Source organism: Thunnus maccoyii, chromosome 7, assembly GCF_910596095.1.
Source record: "Thunnus maccoyii chromosome 7, fThuMac1.1, whole genome shotgun sequence".
NCBI lineage: Eukaryota > Metazoa > Chordata > Actinopteri > Scombriformes > Scombridae > Thunnus > Thunnus maccoyii.
Genome location: NC_056539.1, coordinates 19097019 through 19117510, shown reverse-complemented (window position 1 = coordinate 19117510; position 20492 = coordinate 19097019). Strand labels below are relative to the sequence as shown.

The 20492-nt window shown below is 39.7% G+C and overlaps 1 protein-coding gene across 2 annotated transcripts in view; it reads left to right on the top strand.

Moving 5' to 3' along the window:
* Nucleotides 1-20492, top strand: part of LOC121900636 (arf-GAP with coiled-coil, ANK repeat and PH domain-containing protein 2-like) — a 54730-nt gene that overhangs the window by 17239 nt on the left and 16999 nt on the right. For both annotated transcript variants that reach the window (XM_042417068.1, XM_042417069.1), the window contains exons 3-9: nucleotides 2162-2281; nucleotides 3027-3080; nucleotides 5756-5814; nucleotides 7064-7247; nucleotides 10732-10776; nucleotides 10866-10961; nucleotides 15203-15277. In XM_042417068.1, coding sequence (XP_042273002.1) covers nucleotides 2162-2281; nucleotides 3027-3080; nucleotides 5756-5814; nucleotides 7064-7247; nucleotides 10732-10776; nucleotides 10866-10961; nucleotides 15203-15277 — 633 coding nt within the window. The remainder of the gene's footprint in view (nucleotides 1-2161; nucleotides 2282-3026; nucleotides 3081-5755; nucleotides 5815-7063; nucleotides 7248-10731; nucleotides 10777-10865; nucleotides 10962-15202; nucleotides 15278-20492) is intronic.

Below are 20492 nucleotides of genomic sequence, written 5' to 3'. Positions count from 1 at the left end.
TGTAATTTTTTAGTGATGTGTTTAAAAGTAGTTTAAAATTTGCATATTATAATCTCTTTTCTAATATTCTACTGTATGAATCTATCTATGGCTTTACGGCATACAGTGGTAGAGAATTGAAGATGAAATTTGGAAATTATCATTGGATCAACGCAATGTCAGTATTGTAGCCTGGTTGTTGAAGTGGTTTGGGAGAATGTCCTCCATTGGAGCGTCATTTTACGTGTTTTGGCCAATCATAGATTAGCATGGAAAAAAATGAAGTACATTACATTGATAAAAGATATCCCGCCCTGAGGAGGACAGCAGGAGACCTTCGTCCTCTGCTCTCCTCTCACTGCTTCACACACATCGCCCCTTCCGCTCTGCCCTGCAGGTGTTGCTGTCAAAGTATTTTAATCAGAATTTCAATAATGGATTTTTTCCAAAGAAGAGAGAAAAATTATTTTATAAATGATACTGAGATTCGCTCATGGTTTATTTCAACCATTTAGTTTTTTTTTTATATTTAAATCTCCCTCTTGCCTTTCAAAAATAGAGGAGGAGCAACGTCCTCTCCCTCTATGGGTGAGCCTCCTCTGTGTGGACATGTTGATGGGTGGAGTTGAGAGACGAGGGGCCAGAGTTCAACTTTCTCGGCGCCTTTCAGCTGCCACACCTCTACACACAGAGAGAAGTTAAATCGAAAGTAAAACACTTTAAACAGGGCCAATAATAAATCCCCTTTTGAAAGGACTATTTTCCCAAGATGGTGCGTTAACTGACTGGAGGCTGTAACACCTGCTCTCATGTGTCTTATAGCTGATGTTTTGGATGTTCTGTCACCAGGTTTGATCAAGATCAGATTTAATTGAACTGGGGTACAATTTGCTTTAAAAAATGAAATAAAAAACAATGAAATAGCTCAATGCAAACCTGAGGTATAATTTACAGATCAAACCAATAAACAAAAAAAATCATGAAATGAAACAAAAAATATCCACAAGCTCAAGTTTAACAAACAGCAAACTATAAATATGCATCTTACAGAGTATGTACAGGCACAGTGGAGAAACGCAGCGGTAGTAGAATCTTATATGAATTTAATAGAGTTAACTTGTTCTGACTTGTGTTGCCTAAACCAAAAAGGTTATAAAAAAAAAGCTTTACTTCTCATCTTACCGCAAAAGCAAGAGAGAATCATGTAAAAAGATGCATGAAGAAGAGATTGTTTGGGATGACAAGTGAGACCAAAAAAAACCCATAAAAATATCTTATGTAAATGAGAGCATAGAGGAAATTTTGTGTGTGTGTGTAGGTGTTAGTATGTGTGTGTATGTGTATATATAAGGGATCTCTGTCCTCATCGTCAAAACCTGCTTACACATAATAATTACTAACATAAAGATCAAGCACCTAATGGGTCACAAAAGTTACTTTTTACCTTCTGAAATCTGTGACTAAGACGATTATATGTTTGAGTCTAAATGTATTTGTTGCTAAAATGCGAAAAATCAGTATTTTGTGTTATATTTATATTTAAATGAATATCTAGTTTAATTTTAACTCAAATAATTTACTTGTGTTTTAATTAATTATTTAAAAAATATCTAATTTTATTGAGTCTTGCGAAAAATACCCATTGAAAGTTGTATAAATAAAGATTTCTGGAGGGAAAACAAGTATTTTTCCTCACAACAACACAAGATGTTATTGCTTATTTCCTGATCAATTAAGGAAATTGCTTTAAATCTGCATTGTAAATTCAAAGCAAAGGGTTTTTTTTTTGCTGTTTTGGCTGCAGAGGCACATTCAGGCTCTGTGTCATCTCCTGTGTGGGAGTGGATGGAGAACGGCCAGGGTTTGTTTGTGAGTTTACATAACCTGGAATTATCTTTGCCCCCAATGAGTCAGAAGGGAAAGAAGTGCCTGTTGTTAATTAACAAGAAACAGACTAAGCATCTTGTTTTTCAGTGTTTGTCTTATATTCTGCAGCACCGAATTCCACCAAATCTACGATTCCTTAATCTATTTTCAGCAGTTCAAGTGTTTTTAATAAGAGAGAATGCCCTGAAGGAATGACACGCACTGTTTCTAGTTTATACTCACTCAAGTGTTATCTCTCTCTCTCTCCGCTGTGTTTTCTCCCCCTCTTTGCTCTCTCCATTCTTTCTTTTTGTAGTTGGTGAAGTTGTGTATTGGGATGATTGATGCAGGAAAAGCATACAACGCAGCCAACAAGCAGTTTGTTAGCGGGATCCGGGAGCTAGCCCAACAGTCCACCAAAGATGAGGTCATCGAGGTAAGCAAAAAAATAATCTGGCTCGATCAGATTCCGGTTTCGCGGATGTGTGGAAGGATGGGCCTCTTGACATTTTTAAAGTAATATTCAATATTCGAAATAATTTCATGCTATTAAATAAAAGTCAAATAAAAAGCCAATAAAAGTTTGACACGGTACAGCATAAAAAACATGACTGACTTCTTCTTAGATTCCTGGATGTTTAGAGGCCTCTACTTCCTCTCTGTTTGCACGCACTCACTTGTTGTCTCTCTTGAGTGTTTTCATCCTTGATGACATTACCAGATTAAATCCAAGTTTCAAAAATGAGTCACAGTAAAACCTTGTAATGTCCACTGGGGTCTTATGGAGGTCAGATGCTTTGTTTTGTTTTGTTTTCTCATATGAATTTTGCATGGCGAGGCAAGCACTTCCTGTCTGCCTTTGTGTATTTTGCTCAGTGCCTCTCCCTTGGGTTTGAAGTCCAGCCACTGCGTGTATTTGGAGAGAATACACTAACCAAAGAAATTCTTTCCAAAAGTGCTATTGTGTCTCCAAAAAGACCACAGTTTCCTTGAGTTTGTCAGTGATGTAGTATTTTTTTTTTTTATGTAGAAAATTTGCATTTCATCCATCCACTTCCGGTTATTTGTTTTTTACTGTTATATTAGGAGCCTACGTGGTGCTAGCTGGTTATCATTAGTCTTGTGTGTCTCGCTCTGCTTGCCTCACTCTTGTCCCTCTTTCTTTTTTTTTCTCTCCACAGTCCAGTCTCACAAAGTTTGCTGAGAGCCTGCAGGAGATGATCAACTATCACACGGTATGCTATCACTGCCATGTGAAACCGGATGTATATAGTTTTTTTTTTTTCCCCCCTTGACAGCTGGGTGATTATAAAACTCAGCTGGGATGACAGTCCGAAACAGCTTGTTACTGTCAGAATTTTATTTACTGCTGGGAAGGACAACAGCAGACTAGAAGGAAGAGTAAATGGGTCTTTTAATGGATGGCCAGTGATTTTATGAAAGGAAGGGGAAAGTGTAAAAGAAATGCTTTATAGGGACTTAGTAATAACCCTCAGCTGTCTTAGTGGGACTATTCAGAAGTAAAAAACATGGCTATAAGCAGCTTCTTTGTAGGATTTTTGTATTACTGTAAAAATGTGAAATAGGGTGTTGTTGAAAATCCAGCCCCCCCTCCCCATTCTTTAACCATGACTCAAATATCAACATAGTTTTGGGATTTCTTATCACTTCAAGCAAAAATTACTTGCCCGCATTACATAAAGTCCATGATGTAGAGAAGTGATTCCTGTCTCGTGAAAGCCGCTCTGTCTCCCATGTTGAAGTGTTTATCTGCTGGAATAAATCACGCGTTACAGAGGTAAACAAAGTCATGGTCAGCTATTTATGACAAGGTTTTCCCGGACGCAGCTGAAATACAAGGAAGACGCTCTCTAGGCTTCAGTCAGAGTAATGCTGGTGTTCTGTCGGCCTCGCAGGTTTTACAGTTAACTGCACCTAAATGTTGGGCGATGCATAAACATAACACTTTATCCCTTGGTATTTGGAGTTTCATCATCCTTTGTCCCCCATGAAACTCTTGTAGGAGCACAGGACAGTTGTGATTATGTGGCTGTTCTTTACCAGTGTCCCCTCATTAGCTTCCTCAGTTGTCCGTCTCTGGTAAGCATGACACTGACGTTTAAAAATAGAGACACAACTTTCTTCTGTTTGTCCTCTCATTAATGTCTTGGAAGACTCCCTGAAACACAGAAAGGAGCTACAGGGTGAGCTGGAGGCTCTTCCTCTGCAGTGAAAGTTCTTCTCCATCCCCGTTGTCATGTCTTGTTACCATTATCTCTGAGTAACATGTTCAGAGTATGTTCCCAGCTAGCATCTCACTGTGAAATATTTGTTAGAACAAACAGCCAAGCTAGAAGTAGAATTAAACCCCAGGTCTTTGTGGTGGTGGATGAACGTTACCCCTGCACCACTTGTGTGTCCCAAAATGTATTGTTTTGATCATAAACTTGATAAAGGTACATTTAAATGTGATTTTCATGGCAGACATTTTGACTGGTAATAGCAGGAAAGGCTCCGGTGTAATTAATAACGTTAATGAAGGCTCTGCTCTATTGAAGTGTCACAGTAATTATGCATGTTGTTAATTACATCTCTTCTTTACCTACTATGGAAAAGGGCTGAGGATGCACATTCCTAATTGCTACTCTTACTGCAAAATATCAAAGGCAGTTTTATTTTTTTTAATTAATTTTCTACAACATCATTACAAAGACCTACAATTAAGACAAGACATACCAAAAACCACGACACAAGAGCAAACACAAATACAGAAAGAAAAAAAAAACAAACAAACAAAAACCAGCAGTATTCACAACCTGGTGCATTTATAAAATTTGCATTTGTATGTAATTAAACTGTTATATTCGTTACCTCCATACTTATAACTCTTGACCATTCCTCTTTCAAGTATATTGCTATTGGTGACCAGTCCCTTAAAAACTCCTCAAGAGTACCTCAGTTTTATTGACATTTTTCTCACAAACTTCATGCTTTGAAACATGCTTTGATATATTCAACGTTTTAATGTACCTGTTAAAGCTGAATGTGTTACAGATCTTTTTCCATGGAATGGAGTTTGAGGGAATGAGGATTAAATCTCACATTTAGTTGACAGTATCACACGTTTATCCTTTCAATGGGAAGTTTTCTCTGGTTTTGTCGAGATTTGAGTTCTGAAGATGACGTTGCTTCCAGCTTCCTGGTTAGTGAAGATGAGATAAATGCATTCTTCACGAGTATCTGAAATTCCAAAGGAGCGGCAAAGGGGGACAAGGTACAATGATCCAAACAGTGGAGTCTTTCTTCAACAAGTCCCCTCAGGCCACATTGCAGGCCTGAGACTGTGACTCAACAGTGCAAACTGTGGTCATGTCAGCTGACTGTCAGATAGGTTTTTTTTGCCACTCAGCGATCTTTCAGCACATGATACACTCAAACACAGTGCTCAATCTGTTTGTCACTGGTAGCCTCTCGCAGCCACACTGCTCATATTGTCTTGTCTGGCTACGAAATTGCACTGAAACCGTTTTCAGGGAGAAGTGTTTGTGCTGGGGTTTTTTTGCTGGGTTGCTCATTTTTAAGGAAGCATGCAGGTTAATAAGGTTATGACTCATTACTGAGAATAAGCAAATTACGTCATTTCTTGTGTGTGTCTTTATGAGGGGAGTTTACAAAGTCAGCTTGTTTATGTAAGTTTAGCTGCTTAATTGCACCCTGTGATGTTAACAAAATCCTCCTAAACAGAAGTACAGAATGCTGACTTGCAATATCCTTTGGCCTGGAAAATGAATACATTTACAGTTTCAGCTTTTCGTTGCTTTCGTGTTGATGTTTAACACTTAAGTTGTTCAACTAACGAGTCTTTTGCCAAACAGAAAGGAGCAATGATTTTTTCTTTCTTTCTTCACAGATATTATTCGATCAGGCCCAGAGATCAATCAAGACCCAGCTTCAAACATTTGTCAAAGAGTGAGTATTAAGTGAATAAAGATGGATAAAGCTGTTTATACCTCTGAATGGCCTGAATTTACTTATTGCGCCATCTCTCTGTGAGAAACAGTCACAGCAGTTTACATTTTACTCATACTTCCAGATCCGCTTAAAATGAGGAACATATTTAAGGCGAATATAATATACAGTACTTGCAAATCAAATCCATGTATAATAGATTTGCAGCAGAGAAAGCATCCCCTTAAAATTATGAATATAAAGTAGAAGCTGAAGTAGAAGAGATGTGGCATATCTGATGTGCAGATGATTCATGCAGGGCATATGAGGACACAAAATTATATTAGTGTATATATAATAATATTTACTTGAGGTCCAGACTTTATATTTTCCTCTTTAAGGCCTCCTAAAAATAGCACTGAATTCCAGATGGCTTGTTCAAGTGCAGGAAGCAGTGTGGGCTTCTGGTTTACTTCATTATGAAGGATTAGCAGTTTTTGCCCGTGGCACACCAGGGCTAAACACCCACATCATCGGCACCCATGCTTGTCAGAGAAAGCTGGGACACATGTTCCCTAATAAGTTCTCACTACCTTGGTGCACTCAAATATGACTTAATCTCACTTAGGCTAAACACACCAGAGATCTTGTACTTTGACCTCTTCCTCTAACTAAGTGGCACCGCCCAGTCACTTCCACTGACACAGCCTCATTAGCATACACAAGACCTAAATCATTTTGTTTGTTTTTTTAACCTTCTTGTATTTACAGCTGAATTAAATCACCTTTGACCCCTCTGTGTTCCTGTTGCCTCAGCTTGTTTGTGTTGCCTCATAACCAGAGATAACTTCGCTTCCTTTAACATTCCACCTTTCACCTCTTAAGATTGTTGAAAACAAAGGGACATAATTTATTTTGCCTTGGTCCAGGAGGTTTGTTGAAACCCATGAAACTTTATCCCTATACAGTGTCAAAGTGCTATTGTACTACTTTCTATATTTGTGGCAACATCTCAGAGTTGTTCCAGTCAGCTCAAGAATCAAGACATATTTTAATAGAAGTAGTCAGTCGGTAAATAGTAACAGTAACAGTAACAGTAAATAAATCAGCATCTTGAATTTGATTCATAGCAGATGTACTTTTACACTTTCTTTACTGCACTTGACGTCCTGATTTATACCTCCACACGTTTAATAAATATGTTATTAAAGTATTAAAGAAAATACTTTCTGTGTTTGTCTTAATAAAGCTTTGTCCTCTCTGTTGCCAGTGACCTACGTAAGTTCAAAGAAGCTAAGAAGCAATTTGATAAAGTGAGCGAGGAAAAGGAGGCTGCGCTCATCAAGAATGCCCAGGCTCCCCGCAACAAGCAGCATGAAGTGGAGGAGGCCACCAACATCCTCACTGCCACACGCAAATGTTTCAGACACATCGTCCTCGACTACGTTTTACAGGTATGACGGCTCACTAAAGGATTTAAATTGTGGCATTTTTTTTAATTCTAAGTGGTCTATAAGATTATTGATAGTAGTATGTCAGTATATAGCTTCATGTAAATGTACTGTGTGCTTAAAACATGCTGAAAAACAGAAAGTAGAAAAGCTGTGTCCATATTACAGTGAATGCATGTCTCATATGTGTCCATATCGTCCTGCCCATTAAACAATACAGCCTTGTCAAAAGTGATAGTTTTCAACAGGACTATATATAGCAATAGATTACTGAGATTCAGCTAAAAGGAAATGCTGAGCTACATGCTGTCAAATATGATATTTCACTATGCGTCATAGCAAACATGGAGTTGGAAATGAAACTTTATACACTCAGGTTGAAAATGCTGATGTGGCACGGAGAAGAATGAACCACAGCTGTGTTTGATTCTGTTGAATCCAAAATTCATCCATCTGTCATGTTGCAGTCTCCAGATCATAGTGAATTTAGCTCAAAAATAAATGTAGCAGCAGATTCGTTAACAGGACACAGAGAGTAGCAATCACATCAGTTGTAGTGGTGACAACAGGACTAGCAATAGTAGTAAAAGTAGGTAGTAGTAGTAGTAATGATTCTTAATTGGGAAAGCCTAAATAAATGTAGATAAGATAGTGACTCTGATATGATAGCAGACAGTGGTGTATACTTTATTGGCCTCTTGAAGAATCCTTAACTTGTAGATCTTAATGTTTTATAAGTTATGGTCAGTTCCAAAATCTTGCACATTGAGTGACCAATTAACCATCACGTTTAATGTAGCATCATGGAAGAGAACTTATTTATATTTTTAAGTATTGTCATCATTTGAGAACATGGAAGAGGAAGAAAGCAGAAAGAGGAAGTACACATGAGAACAACTAAAAAAGATTTTTATGCACTATTTAAAATACCTCAAATCTAACAGTATGAAGAGTCCTGCTCCATGATATCCAACATTTGAGGAAAAACTATGAGTCATGATTTTCCATTTCAGTAACGTGATATCTTAAAATGTTTGCTTGCAAAATAGTTTTCTTTTTAGAGATCGAATCATCCTCGCTGTAGTGAATGACTGTGTAATTGTTTTCCTTCATCCTGTACCCTGAAAAGACCTTGAGGTCCAATTGATTCCACAGCTTTTCTTGTTTTTGTTTTTTTTTGTCCAAGCCTCACAGCTCATGTATCTTTGAATACATCATCTGAGCCCTTGGTCTCCCTTCGGCCACATTAGCGCTGTCAAACACTTCATGCTTTCTGATAAGACAGCTGCCAGCTCTGTCGTTGAAACTGTCTCCAAAGGAACAGACATTGCTGTATGCTCTTAAATTTAAAAAAAAAAAAAAAAAAAAAAAAAGAAACCCCAAATGCAGGTTTTAAAATAGGTCTGGCAGTCTGCTCCAATGGCCCATTGCATAATTGCTCGCTCATAAAATGAGGCCTTGCTGTGAGAAATTAGTTGAGTTTTTATCTTGCCTGTTAGTCTGCTTATAGGAAATCTATAAGCCCAGCAGCTAACACAGCTGATTTAAATGGGTCTCTTTCAAAGTTTCACAATTGGGTAGCGCTGTCAGCACTTTTAAAAAGCAGCTAACTTCTGCATCTGCGCTCGCAGGAAACACTTGAGACAGATTTTAGTTTTATTTTTTTTGTTCTTTTTAGATTGTTTTTGTGGCATTTTTGCTTAATTATACAGTACACAGTTTACAGTGACGTTCAAGATGGTAGAGGGAGAGGAAAATATATGAGAGAGGTTGTAAGCCAGACTTGCATTCATGACATTTTAAGAATGGAGCATGTTTCTTTTACCCCGCTGTGCCACGTAGCACAGGATCATAAAATGCTAAACTTTTAAACTTCTGGGTTCGCTTTATTGACTGTCGGGTCAAGCTTAGAAAAAACCAACATGCAAAATGTAATAAGATGAGCGAAGACAATATGCAATAAAACAGATAATACAGCCATCTGGTTTCACCCTAACCAATATGTCATAACCGCTGACACACACACACCAATGTCTAAACTCTGAACACACATAAAAGTGAAAAGCAGAAGCACAGTTCATTCCTAAACGGCAGCGGTTTTCTACAAAACTTAACAGACCAGAAATTTCACACGCTTGAATAATGACTAATTTAAGCTTTAAATCTTGCTTAAACAAGTCTACAACCCTGGAATTACCACCCATTACCAGCCAAGTGCTAGTAAATTTTTTCTGGTGGTGGCTGTTGTGTGTGTGTGTAAATACCATAATGCACTTTGCCAGTAAAACAACCACCTTTTTAGAGGTGCTGCCCCAGTCAAAACTACTAATTGACTGTAATCAAGGAGCTTGTAAAAGTTGTCATGCACTAGTCAATGTGGCTAGCAGATGGAAAAAATAAGTTTCCTACCCTGGGTGGGCGTTACATCTGTGTATGTGTGGTCAGCGTTGCAAAGGAAGAGGGCCTTACAACCTCTAGCCATGAAATTATTGCAAGTCACCGCACAGATTTGAACTTTTGTTTTCCATTTGGATGGGCGTGTGTGGTGTCCCTCCTTTACCAAACGCAAAACTGTAAAACTATTGGACCCAGGTTTATCCATGAGCTTGAGGCTTAGTGTGAAATTCATTCAGAAACCTTTCCCGCCTTTCATTGTAGCCACATGCACACACCACACCCAGTCCGTGACTCTGCTGTCACACAGCATTTATTAGTTCCTGTCAGTCACAATGAGTCTATGGAGCATCAGAATCTGTATTTACAACCCAACATAACTCATCTCTACTCTACATAGTAACCTAAGATAACTTTCCTTTCCATGTCAGATGAGCAGCACAGTGATAATTAGCTCTGGCAGGAAGGACGAGTCCGCTACACACACACACACACACACACATACACACACACACACGCACACAAAAAAAAGCAGAAGACAGCGGGGTACAGTGCAGCAGGCTTTCTAGATGATAGGTGAGACAGATTACAACAACAACATCCCTGCTCAAGCATGAGATGGTGGGCTCCCCCTGGTGCCAGTATGAGGGACTTCTGTCAAGGAATACTTGAGGGTGATGATGTGATTATTCAACTTCAGTTCAACTCATTTCTTTTTTTTCCGGGGGCCATTTTGCCTTTATTTGAGAGTCAGTGTAGCGAGACAGAAAACAAGGGAAGAAAGAGGGGAATGACATGCAACAAGGGTCTCTCAGCTGGGCATCAAACATCACCAGGGCGCCCCAGTTCAACTCATTTCATGCATGCAACAGTTTATTTGTTTAATCTCTAATATCTTACATCATTTCTCCCTCTCTCTTATATTCTTTCTTTGTCTTTTTTGTCTGTCATTTTTTTTACTCTACACCTCTGCCACTCTCTTTCTCTCTGTGCATTTTTCTCTGACAATGATATTGTCACTGTAGGTTTTGTATCATCGAGTTTGGTGGTTTTTCTTTAGTGACCTTCTCTCTTTTGTTTTTGTTCATCACAGATAAATGTTCTACAATCCAAGAGAAGATCGGAAATCCTGAAATCTGTAAGCGTACTTCACTTTTTATTTTACACATCAAACGACCGAGACATCAGCCCTATCGGCTCTCTGAATAACCGCTGTCGTCTCCACAGATGCTGTCCTTCATGTACGCCCACCTGACATTCTTCCACCAAGGTTATGACCTCTTCAGCGAACTACAGCCTCTTATGAAACAGCTCGGAGGACAGGTACAGCCTACAGGATACACACGTACATGTATACAGTACCTGTCTGCATCAAGGCAGTCAGCTAAACCTTATGCCTCAGGAGCAGCTCCACAGTCATCTATTTTAGTTTTAAATGGCATTAAAGCTGAGTGCAATGTCATCTCATTACACTACCCAGAAACGTGTTATAGTAACAGCTTTTAATGCATTTTTGAACTATTAAAAGAGATTATTACAGTGCAATTCGTCAAGATATTATATAATCTGTCTGTTTTGAGTTTGTTGTTATAAGGTGTTAAACTCTGCTGGGAAATTAATTCAAATGGCTTAAAGATTCACATCCTGCTTTTAAATTTAATTGAGTTACTTGATATAAAAATACACAGTGCTGGTCCTCGACAACATACAGTATAAACTCCTTCAACATAAGCAAACACGAAGCTATTTCAGTGGAGTAGCGGAATGACTGTAAGCGGAGTTTACATACCAAGTGCACTTTCTCGGATAAACACTCTTCATTATGTAGGCGAGGACAATATTGTTTGGTTATCTAAACAACATTCCTGTTCAAGGGCTCATTTATAGTTTGCAGGGATTGTTTCAGGTGATGTCTCTAGAATATAACTTTTGGCATCCTTAGTTTGTACACACGTGGTTCTGGGTTTACACCGGCGTAATTAGGAAGCACCAAAACTGCACTTTGACCTTCTGCCTTCACCTCCAGACGACCTCTCTCTTCTCTATGTGTTTGTATTCCTATCTTGCGTGTGCATCCTCTGATAAACAGAGCCTTCCCTTTGAGCTACAGCACAGCCCAAGTGTGACTTTAAGATGATAATCACTGTGGAGCTGCTGTTACAGTTAGCAGGAATGAGGAAGAAAGCAGCTAGAGGGCTGGAAAAGGGTTTTCCCACAGTCAGTCTCACAGGGTTGACAGTCAGCTGAGGGAACACGGCAAAGAAACCCAAGATTGCTGCTGCAAGTTGTGGAATATAAAACCGGCGGCTCTGAGGCTGGAACAGCAGAACAGCTGAGTGAGAGGACGACAAGGAAGGAAGGAGTGTATCCGAGGAGTGATGAGTTAAAGAGGAGCAGAAGGATAGATGCCACTTCTGAGGAGAAAAGTGTACTTTGTAAACATGTTTTTCTGATTTTTGTTAACCAACATAAGATTGGCAAAAAGGAACCAAACTGCTTTTTTTTTTTTCTTTGAGAAAGATAAAAAAAAAGATTATTTTGCAAGTCAAATCTGAAGAGTCAGGACAGCGACCCTCTAAATTTGAGTGCAGTAGAGAGAAGAGTGTGGTTTCTAACTCTCATGCTCTGAAGTTGGAGCCATCTCTCAAGAAAAGAATTAAAGAGTGGGGGGGGGGGGGAGAGGAGGGGGCAGACGGGACCCATTTTCAAAAGCAGATTTTGGGAAGGGTTAAGAGGCAGAATGTAATCTTCCCAAAGCAAAAAGTGAATGAAGCTGAATGGAAAGGCATGGACTGTAAACCTGTGGCTTCAACACTCAAAAGACTGAAGAAGAGCAAAGCAAGGATTGTGTGAAGAAAGCACAAGAGAGATCCTGAATAGGGAGGGAAAAAAAAGAGATAAAGGGTTGGTCTCAAGCCGATGAACAACTGAAGTATAACTCCGTCATACTGAATTTGGAGAAGTGCAAAACTGAAAGGAGAGGAAGATCAGCATCCGAGCTGTGGGAAGCAGTGACAAAAGGATTGTGGATTATTTCTTTTCCTTTCTCCATCATGAAGCTGAAGAAGGTGGAGAGGCTGTGCAGGGAGGTGTGGAGGAGCTGTCAACAGGTCTGATAATATGACTTGATGCTGGCAATGAGAATGTGATCAAGGGTGGGAAAATTAACACTAAGAGACCAACACAATGCTACTACATTTTGGTCTTTATCTATTCTATAACTTGGGTTTGGTGAGAATAAGTGATAGAAGTGTAAGTGTGAAGGGTGTGTTTTGCGGTCTTGCATGATATTGCCACCAGTGTGGTTGGTTTTGCTTAAGAACAGCAACCTCTGGGAACCACAGAGATGTTAAAAAGTGTGGTCCGACAAAAATAGGAAGACGTATTACACACAATAGATGCGGAAAACCAAAGACTGTTACAATAATGTCGCTGCGGTTGTTTGAGAATGAGTTACTAAGCAGGTACAGACACCAGTTCATGACAGGGTGGATGAAAAGGCACTTCAACAGCGAAATATTACCCAGGGTGATGTTAATCATATGAGCTGAGATTGCTGAAGTTCCGTTTTTTGAATCTGTTTGCATGACAGCTTTATGATTCAGGTCAAATATGATGCTTTTTCCACATGAGCTTTTGGTAACAGCTTGACTGCTACTAAATATAAAATATGGTGCTGATTGAATCTTTCCATGACACGCTGCCTCAGGATTGAACACACATGTCGGATGAATATATTCATTCAGAGGGATGTTTTGTATCTTTTCCATGAATCACAAAGCTTGACATCATGGTGACATGTCAGGGCAGATTTAAGCAGAAGGCCATGTGATTGACCAAAAAGTGCGCTGCTGCGATCCGTAGGCAACAAAGAGGCAAATGAAACGTCTGAGGCTGCGCAGTTAGATAGATAAGATGTAAAAGGTAAGGTGAGTCACTGTCACAAAATATGTTGAGGGCTACACACACACACACACATGTACACGTTTGTGGACAGATACAAGCAGATAGACGGCATGGACTGGACTGGACTAGTTGTTATGGTGCGACAGGGGAAAACATTTCCCATCTGATGTTATCAGCCTGCCGCTGTGTCGTCCACCCATTTCCTCTCTAAACAAAACAAAAGGCCCTGGCTCCCTCATATGCTGCTTCTTCTTTGAAATTGTCGGATAGCTGCATATTTTTTCATTGTTTCCTCCAAAGTAATACATCATGTGAAAGAAAGCACAGTGAGTTTTAGTTAATTAGCAGAATGTTGTTTTGCTGAAAATCTGAGCTACATTATCGGAGCTGTTATAAGCTACAATATAACAGTTTACGCCTTCAGAAAGGAAGTGAAATGCTGGTCCCGCCCTCCTCTATCTCATTTGGGAAAGTAGCTTCTCTGTAGCTCCTTTGTATGAATTGCCATCCTTCCTGAAGTTGTGGTAACTGTTTGTCTATAAAGTCACATCAAGCATTAAAAAGCAGATCATGAACCCAGTAAACATGTAATGAGTTTGCCTGACTGACCTACAATTCTGTGGCAAACCCAATCTGGCAGAAGCCCAAATCAATTGTATTTGCCCAAACAACTAATATGCCAGTTATAGGGATTCAATGACTTAAAAGCATGTATGACAAAGCTCACAAATGCACTCATAATGTAGAACAAATCCAAATGTATTGAGATTTCAATAACAGTTGAAGTTACATGTTAATATTGTAGCTTTTAGTAGCACTGGGGTGGCTTAATGACAGCTATTGAGAATTTCTTCAAACCACAGCTTATTTATAAAATATATAAAAGAAACAGCACTTTACTTTGGCAGTTTGCTAACTGAAATTTTGAATCCTTTTCACCCCTTATTCACATGTATTCTCCATTCTCTCCCCTCAGTCATTGAGCTATAATCAGATACTGATACTTTTGTGTTGGGGGCTTGACACATGCTGATTTAGGTCACATTGAGACAACAAAATATCAAGAGGCACTGCGTTGAATTTCACTGCTTTAAGGCAAGCTGGCACATTTTCGGCATCACGCTATGACCTCCAGCACTTCACTGAAGTCCTTTTTTTAATTTGTTGCTTTCTTCTCTGCTCAAAAGAGCCTTTGTTTGCCTCTCTACACGCGATGGTTACTCGCAGGGATGAGGAGAATCAATCATCCCTCATCCAATTTCACACATGATGAAGCCTCCGTAGCACAGTCCATTTTGTTTTAGAGGAGAAGGCATGGTTTGTCTCGATCTGAACCATGGAAAAGTTGTTTATTTGCTGGAATCGTTTATGCTCTCAAGATTGGAAAGAGAAATAAAGATGCATCAGTGCACAGCCACTCACATACACCTTTCAAGTGCAGCTGAAAGACATATTTTTCATTTTAATGGCCAAGCATTTAATCTTTTTACCTGCTTTCTCTGTAATTGTATGGTAAGTTAAATCAAAAGCAAGAGTGCAACAAGTTCATATTTTGTCTTGAATGAGACCTTCAAGGTTGGTGTATGCTAATTTGAATGAACTGCGTGCGACCAGGTGGTTGTGTAAGCTTGACTAATCAGTTGTTCCGTCTCTTGCAGTTGGACCAGCTGGTAGTGGATGCTGCCAAAGAGAAGAGAGACATGGAGCAGAAGCACTCCACCATCCAGCAAAAGGTACACACACACACACACACACACACTCACAATATGGTCCCATCTTCACTCAGTTTTATACAAATGTATGAAACACATGCAAACTAAAATAGTACTCACACAATTCACAACATAAGTAGGCGAATGAAAATAATTGACGACAATTTTAATCCTCCTCGTCTCTGCTTACCAACCTGAAAAACACACAAACATAAACACACACACACTCACTCACTCAATGTGTGCCCAACATGACTGAGCTACTCAGAGCTTGGGTTTCAGTCTTGTACGTGTTGTGACTTTATGGCTGTTAGATTGTCTTGCTCCTGCTCACAAAGCCTTTCTATTACACTCACACCTCTTTCCATTGAAAGTAAACCTACAGCACTCTGCCAAGATCTTGCAGGACTTACCTGCTACCCCACAGACAGGTGCTCCCACAATCACAACGTCCCTCACCTTCACCACTGCTCACTTCACTGATCTCTCTCTGAACACTACGCTGCTAGAGCTGGGAGAGAGACAAATCAATTATTTGTAATGAAAAGGAATTGAATTTAAAATTATTAATCACTTCGGGCTATTTAAGCTGTAATTGAAATTTATTGTAGGTCAATTTTTTTTTTTAGTCAATTCTGCCCAAGGGAGCGTTTTGATTATTGTTATTGATTTCAACCACTGACTGTACATTTTCTCATTTGAATGAATGGAGGTAGTACTCCGTCTTCAGGTGTCAGGTGATCTCTAAGGATGATCTCAGCCACATGCCCATGCATTATTGACAACTGACAGAAACCCATTTCCAAACAAACAAGGTTGGGTTTCAGTAAGCTCCCATCTGTGCTCAGCACCCCTGCCAACCATTATACAGTATATACGCAATGAGTCACATTTATTTTGATATATCACATGTATACTGTGACGGTGTATAGCATACCGGGGTGCACCAGATGTTTTGGCATGAAATGAAAGGTGAACAGAAAATAACAGAAATAGGTCACTCAAAATTGTCAGAGCATTTTGTACCCCTACACTTCTAATTTTACTGATATTTCCTAATCTTTTATAAGCATGTTAGCCATAAGTCTCTGTAAATTTTGGACGTCAATCTATGAACCTTCAGCAGAGTAAGAGTTAAGTAGGATGTGGGTGGTAAATTGCCCTTAGCTTTAATTGTACATCACACGGCATCATTAACTCCAGACAACATCTGCCAGTTCTACATCCAGCTGTTGTCTGCTGAGCTTCTGTTAATTTGTCTGCCTGTCAGTGACAGTCTCCAACTGTGTGCGAATATGTTACCAGGAGTACTTCTTCCGCGGTTTCTTTTGATGTTCTGCCATTTTTTATTTATTTATTTTTGCGTCTGCCTTCTCTGTAATTTTTCCTCTCCTGTCCTCTATCTCTCTTCCCTCTTGCTCGGATGGTACGCGTGCCAATTTCCACTTGTCCTTGAGCACCTATCCTCCACCTCCCCTCCCTCAGTTTATCTAGACGCTATTTTTATGTTGTCTCGCTCCCGCTGCTCTCTCTGTCCCGGCTGTTTATACACACTCCTAACCAACTGTCTCTTCTTCTTCTTCTTCTTTTTTTTCCTCTCTTATTCTTCCTCTTCTCACTTCAGGCTGCTCTGCAGGTAAGCTGTGTTACTCTTCCTTTTCCCCTTCACTGTTATCTCTGTGTCATGCCTGCATGGTCGGATAGATACCGTACACTTTACTGTAACTGCTTGGACTCCACTTCTGCAGCTCATGCTATTTGTGGAGAGACGAGTGAGCTGGTTCATCACGAGATTAAACTATTAACATGTGTTTATATGATGCGGTGTAATAGATTCGTGTTGTCACGTGTGCTCTTGTGCATTTTGCAGTGAGTGTGTGTTTAACTTCAATTCATTAATCACATTAAGGCTGTTTTTGATACCATTGTGCCTTATTGCACATGATTCTCCAGGCTGTACTCATGCAGCTTGATTTGTGCTCACTTGAGTTCATTTCTTTACAGATGTTAAACCAAATGAAGTGGCTTACTCAAGGACAGGACAGTCTTGATTACATTTCTTTTCATTCACTCTGCAAAGGTTTCCAGATGAATGAAGTGAAGCATGCAAATAGACGTCAATATGGGTATAATATGTAACAAATTGTACTTGCATATTTATCTTTATAGTTTCCCAGGTCAAAGTGTCCAAATACAATTGAATCAGATATAAGACTGCAACACCCTCCCAGTTTTGGGGTTCAGTATCTTGCTGTTTTTATCTATTGCAGAGCACACTTTGGCAAGGATTGAGTGTGTGGCTTTGGATTACAAGGCTCTCTGACCCATTGCACTACTCTACTACATTGCCACACTGCGTATACTAGTTAAATATAGTATATTTCATATTCAGTTCACACTGATCTAATGAACCTATATCAACCTTAGAAACAAGGACCATTTGCAGCAACATTTACAAAATCAATCTCCTCCTACACAAGTTTAATTGCGGTAGTCACATTGTTTTGTGATGCAGGTCATGTACTATTGGTGTCATCCTCATTACTGAGAGGGTGGTGTATCCTGAGATGAGCCAGAAAGTGACATTTAAAAGCCAGCCATCTGCTAAATCGCTGAATTGTTTCTATCAATTTACATATTGGAGAGATTTACTTATAGGAGAGATTTTCTGTCCAATTCATTTGTGTTTGGACATAAACCTCTTCTTTTCTCATTGTACTATACTGATGAGACTTTTCATCCTCATGTGAGTTGAAGCAGGGTCCTGCAGTTATGTTTAGTATGCTTTCTATCTGCTCGTGTGCATTATTCAGCAGCAGCACTGTGACCACAGGGCATGACAGTGTCACAGTGCTACAGGGGACAGAGATGAGCCGCTGACATGAGTATTTTCACATCTTATAGTCGCACATACTTGATGCTTTTTTCCCCGATTCATCTGCAAGCTTCGGATGTTACAGACAGCGTGGTTAAAGCTAGTTTAGTAACACATGCATGAGAGGCAAATGAGAGAGTGAGGGGAGAAGCTAAGTATGCCAAGTCAGTATAAATGTTTGATGCCCTGAGCTCTTCTGCATGATCCACTTGATTATTCTAACCCAACAGTCATACCAGCATCAGATACACACACACACACACACTCTCTCACACACACAGGTGACCTTCGCTTTAGAGCGTGAGGCCTCAGGAGGAGGAGCGGCAGAGGCTGTGACGAAAGTTTTGACAGACACACACAGCCACAGGAGAGGAGGAGACGTGAGTTTGTTTAGAAGACAAAGCTTACGCTGCTTAGAGTGATAGACTGTCATTGAGATGCTACACATGGAGACTTTGAGATAGCGAAGACTCGTTGGCCTCACGGGGAAACACACACACACATACACACATACAAGGTCGCGCATGCTCCACATAATTGTTGGAAAATGATGATTTTCAGCCGTTTCCACTACGTTTGGTATCTGGTGAGTGAACCTAAGACTGAGAAATGAAGACAGAGTGTGTGTGTGTGTCCATGCGCCTGACTGTGTCTCTGTGCCCATGGCTATTTATAGAATGTAATAGTCTGCGTTATTATTCGTGCTTCGTCGGGGTGAGCGTTTTCTTCTGTGTATGCCATTTTTTTATTTTGACACATCCATGATATCTAAAATTCCTCTTGTTACAGCCAGGAAGTACGTATTTCTTTTCTCTCTGTGTTGTTCTTTTGCTGTGTGTGACGTTTTAGGAGGTGACGGAGCTCCACTCTTTACCAGACTACCGCAACTTTTGCGCTTGGAGGTCGAGCTCCGTACGTAGAGTCACCGCATCGATTCCTATCTGACTTCTGTTTTGTAACCCTACCATCTTCCATCTCCTCTCCTTTTCCTGCACACACTAAGAGACTGCATTGCAGTGGTTGCGTGGATGATTGGACCCATGTCTGTTATCTTCATTTTAAAGTGTTAGACATGCATTAGTGTTGATGTGTCCTGATTATGCAGCATGTTTTATGCCTCATTGTTGATGCCAGTGTCTGCTACGGTGTACGCCGGTTGTTGGTTTGATGTCAGTTTGTCAGAGTGATGTCAGAGTGTTTTCCTGCTCTGCAGTCGATTGTCACTTTTTGGCTCGATGGATAATATACGAACATATCTCTGTTGTCAGATGAAAACCTTGTGTCTCTTAAATGTTTCAGCCAATAACTAAGAAAAACAGCCTGCTGATAGTTTTACCACTTCCTGTTTGAACACACTGAGAATGGTTTCCCAGGCCCAACTGGTCACAGAAATTTCTCAACCCATAGTTAAAACAAGAGAACCAGAAAGGTTTTCACATGACAGCAGCAGTGTGGCGCTATATGTGTTTCGTTCTATGGCCTCAGTCTTAATATGGGATTGTTTATGGTTGTTTGGATATTTGTGCTTGTGTGTGTGAGTGTGTACATGTGTGAGCGAACTCACACATGCATCAAAGTGGCTCATGTTGTGTCTCCCTGGCCTAAGCTTGTTGAGGTTTTAATTTATACATTGAATTAGTGACTTTTTTCGATACATTGTTAGCTACAAGATTTTAGTAATTGGGATAATTGTGCGAGTTGTGTGGCTGCCAAGGTTTATTTTATCTTACCTCTAGGAAGAGGTGATTTGTTGAATGTCCACACAGTACTTTCCATTGTCTTTGTATACAGAAGCTTACAGACACATTTGTTCCTCTTGTGCACCCAAAATAACCCCAGTTGTCCCTGTGTATGTCATACTGGAAAATTGCATTTGCCTCTGTGTGTGTGTGTGTGTGTGTGTGTGTGTGTGTGTATTAAACTATGGTATCATAGGGCTGAGGGGGTTTAACTTGTCAAGCTCTTGCTCAGGTTACGTTTCCAGGTCCAGGCAATGAGACAGGATCGTTATGCACAAATACATACAACGTACAGTCATGCAATAGAAGTAAATACTTAGAGAAGTGATGATGAAGCACATGTTCACACTTGAAGTGTCTGATGAAAACTTAATAGTTACGTTTTTGTTTTTTTGTTTTTTTGTCAAACTACTACCTCCAATGTTGTATGTTTGAGTATAGTGAGAGAGCAGTTTCATCCTCAATGGCAAAAACAAAAAACTTTGTCTGAAAAGGAAAATCGGATTTGCATGGAAGGGTTTAAAATACAACTCAAGAAACTGGCACATCACACAGAGGAACATCTCAAACAAAGAAAAGAGCAGTTGGTATTCAGAGAGGGAATCAAAATATCAGTAGTTAT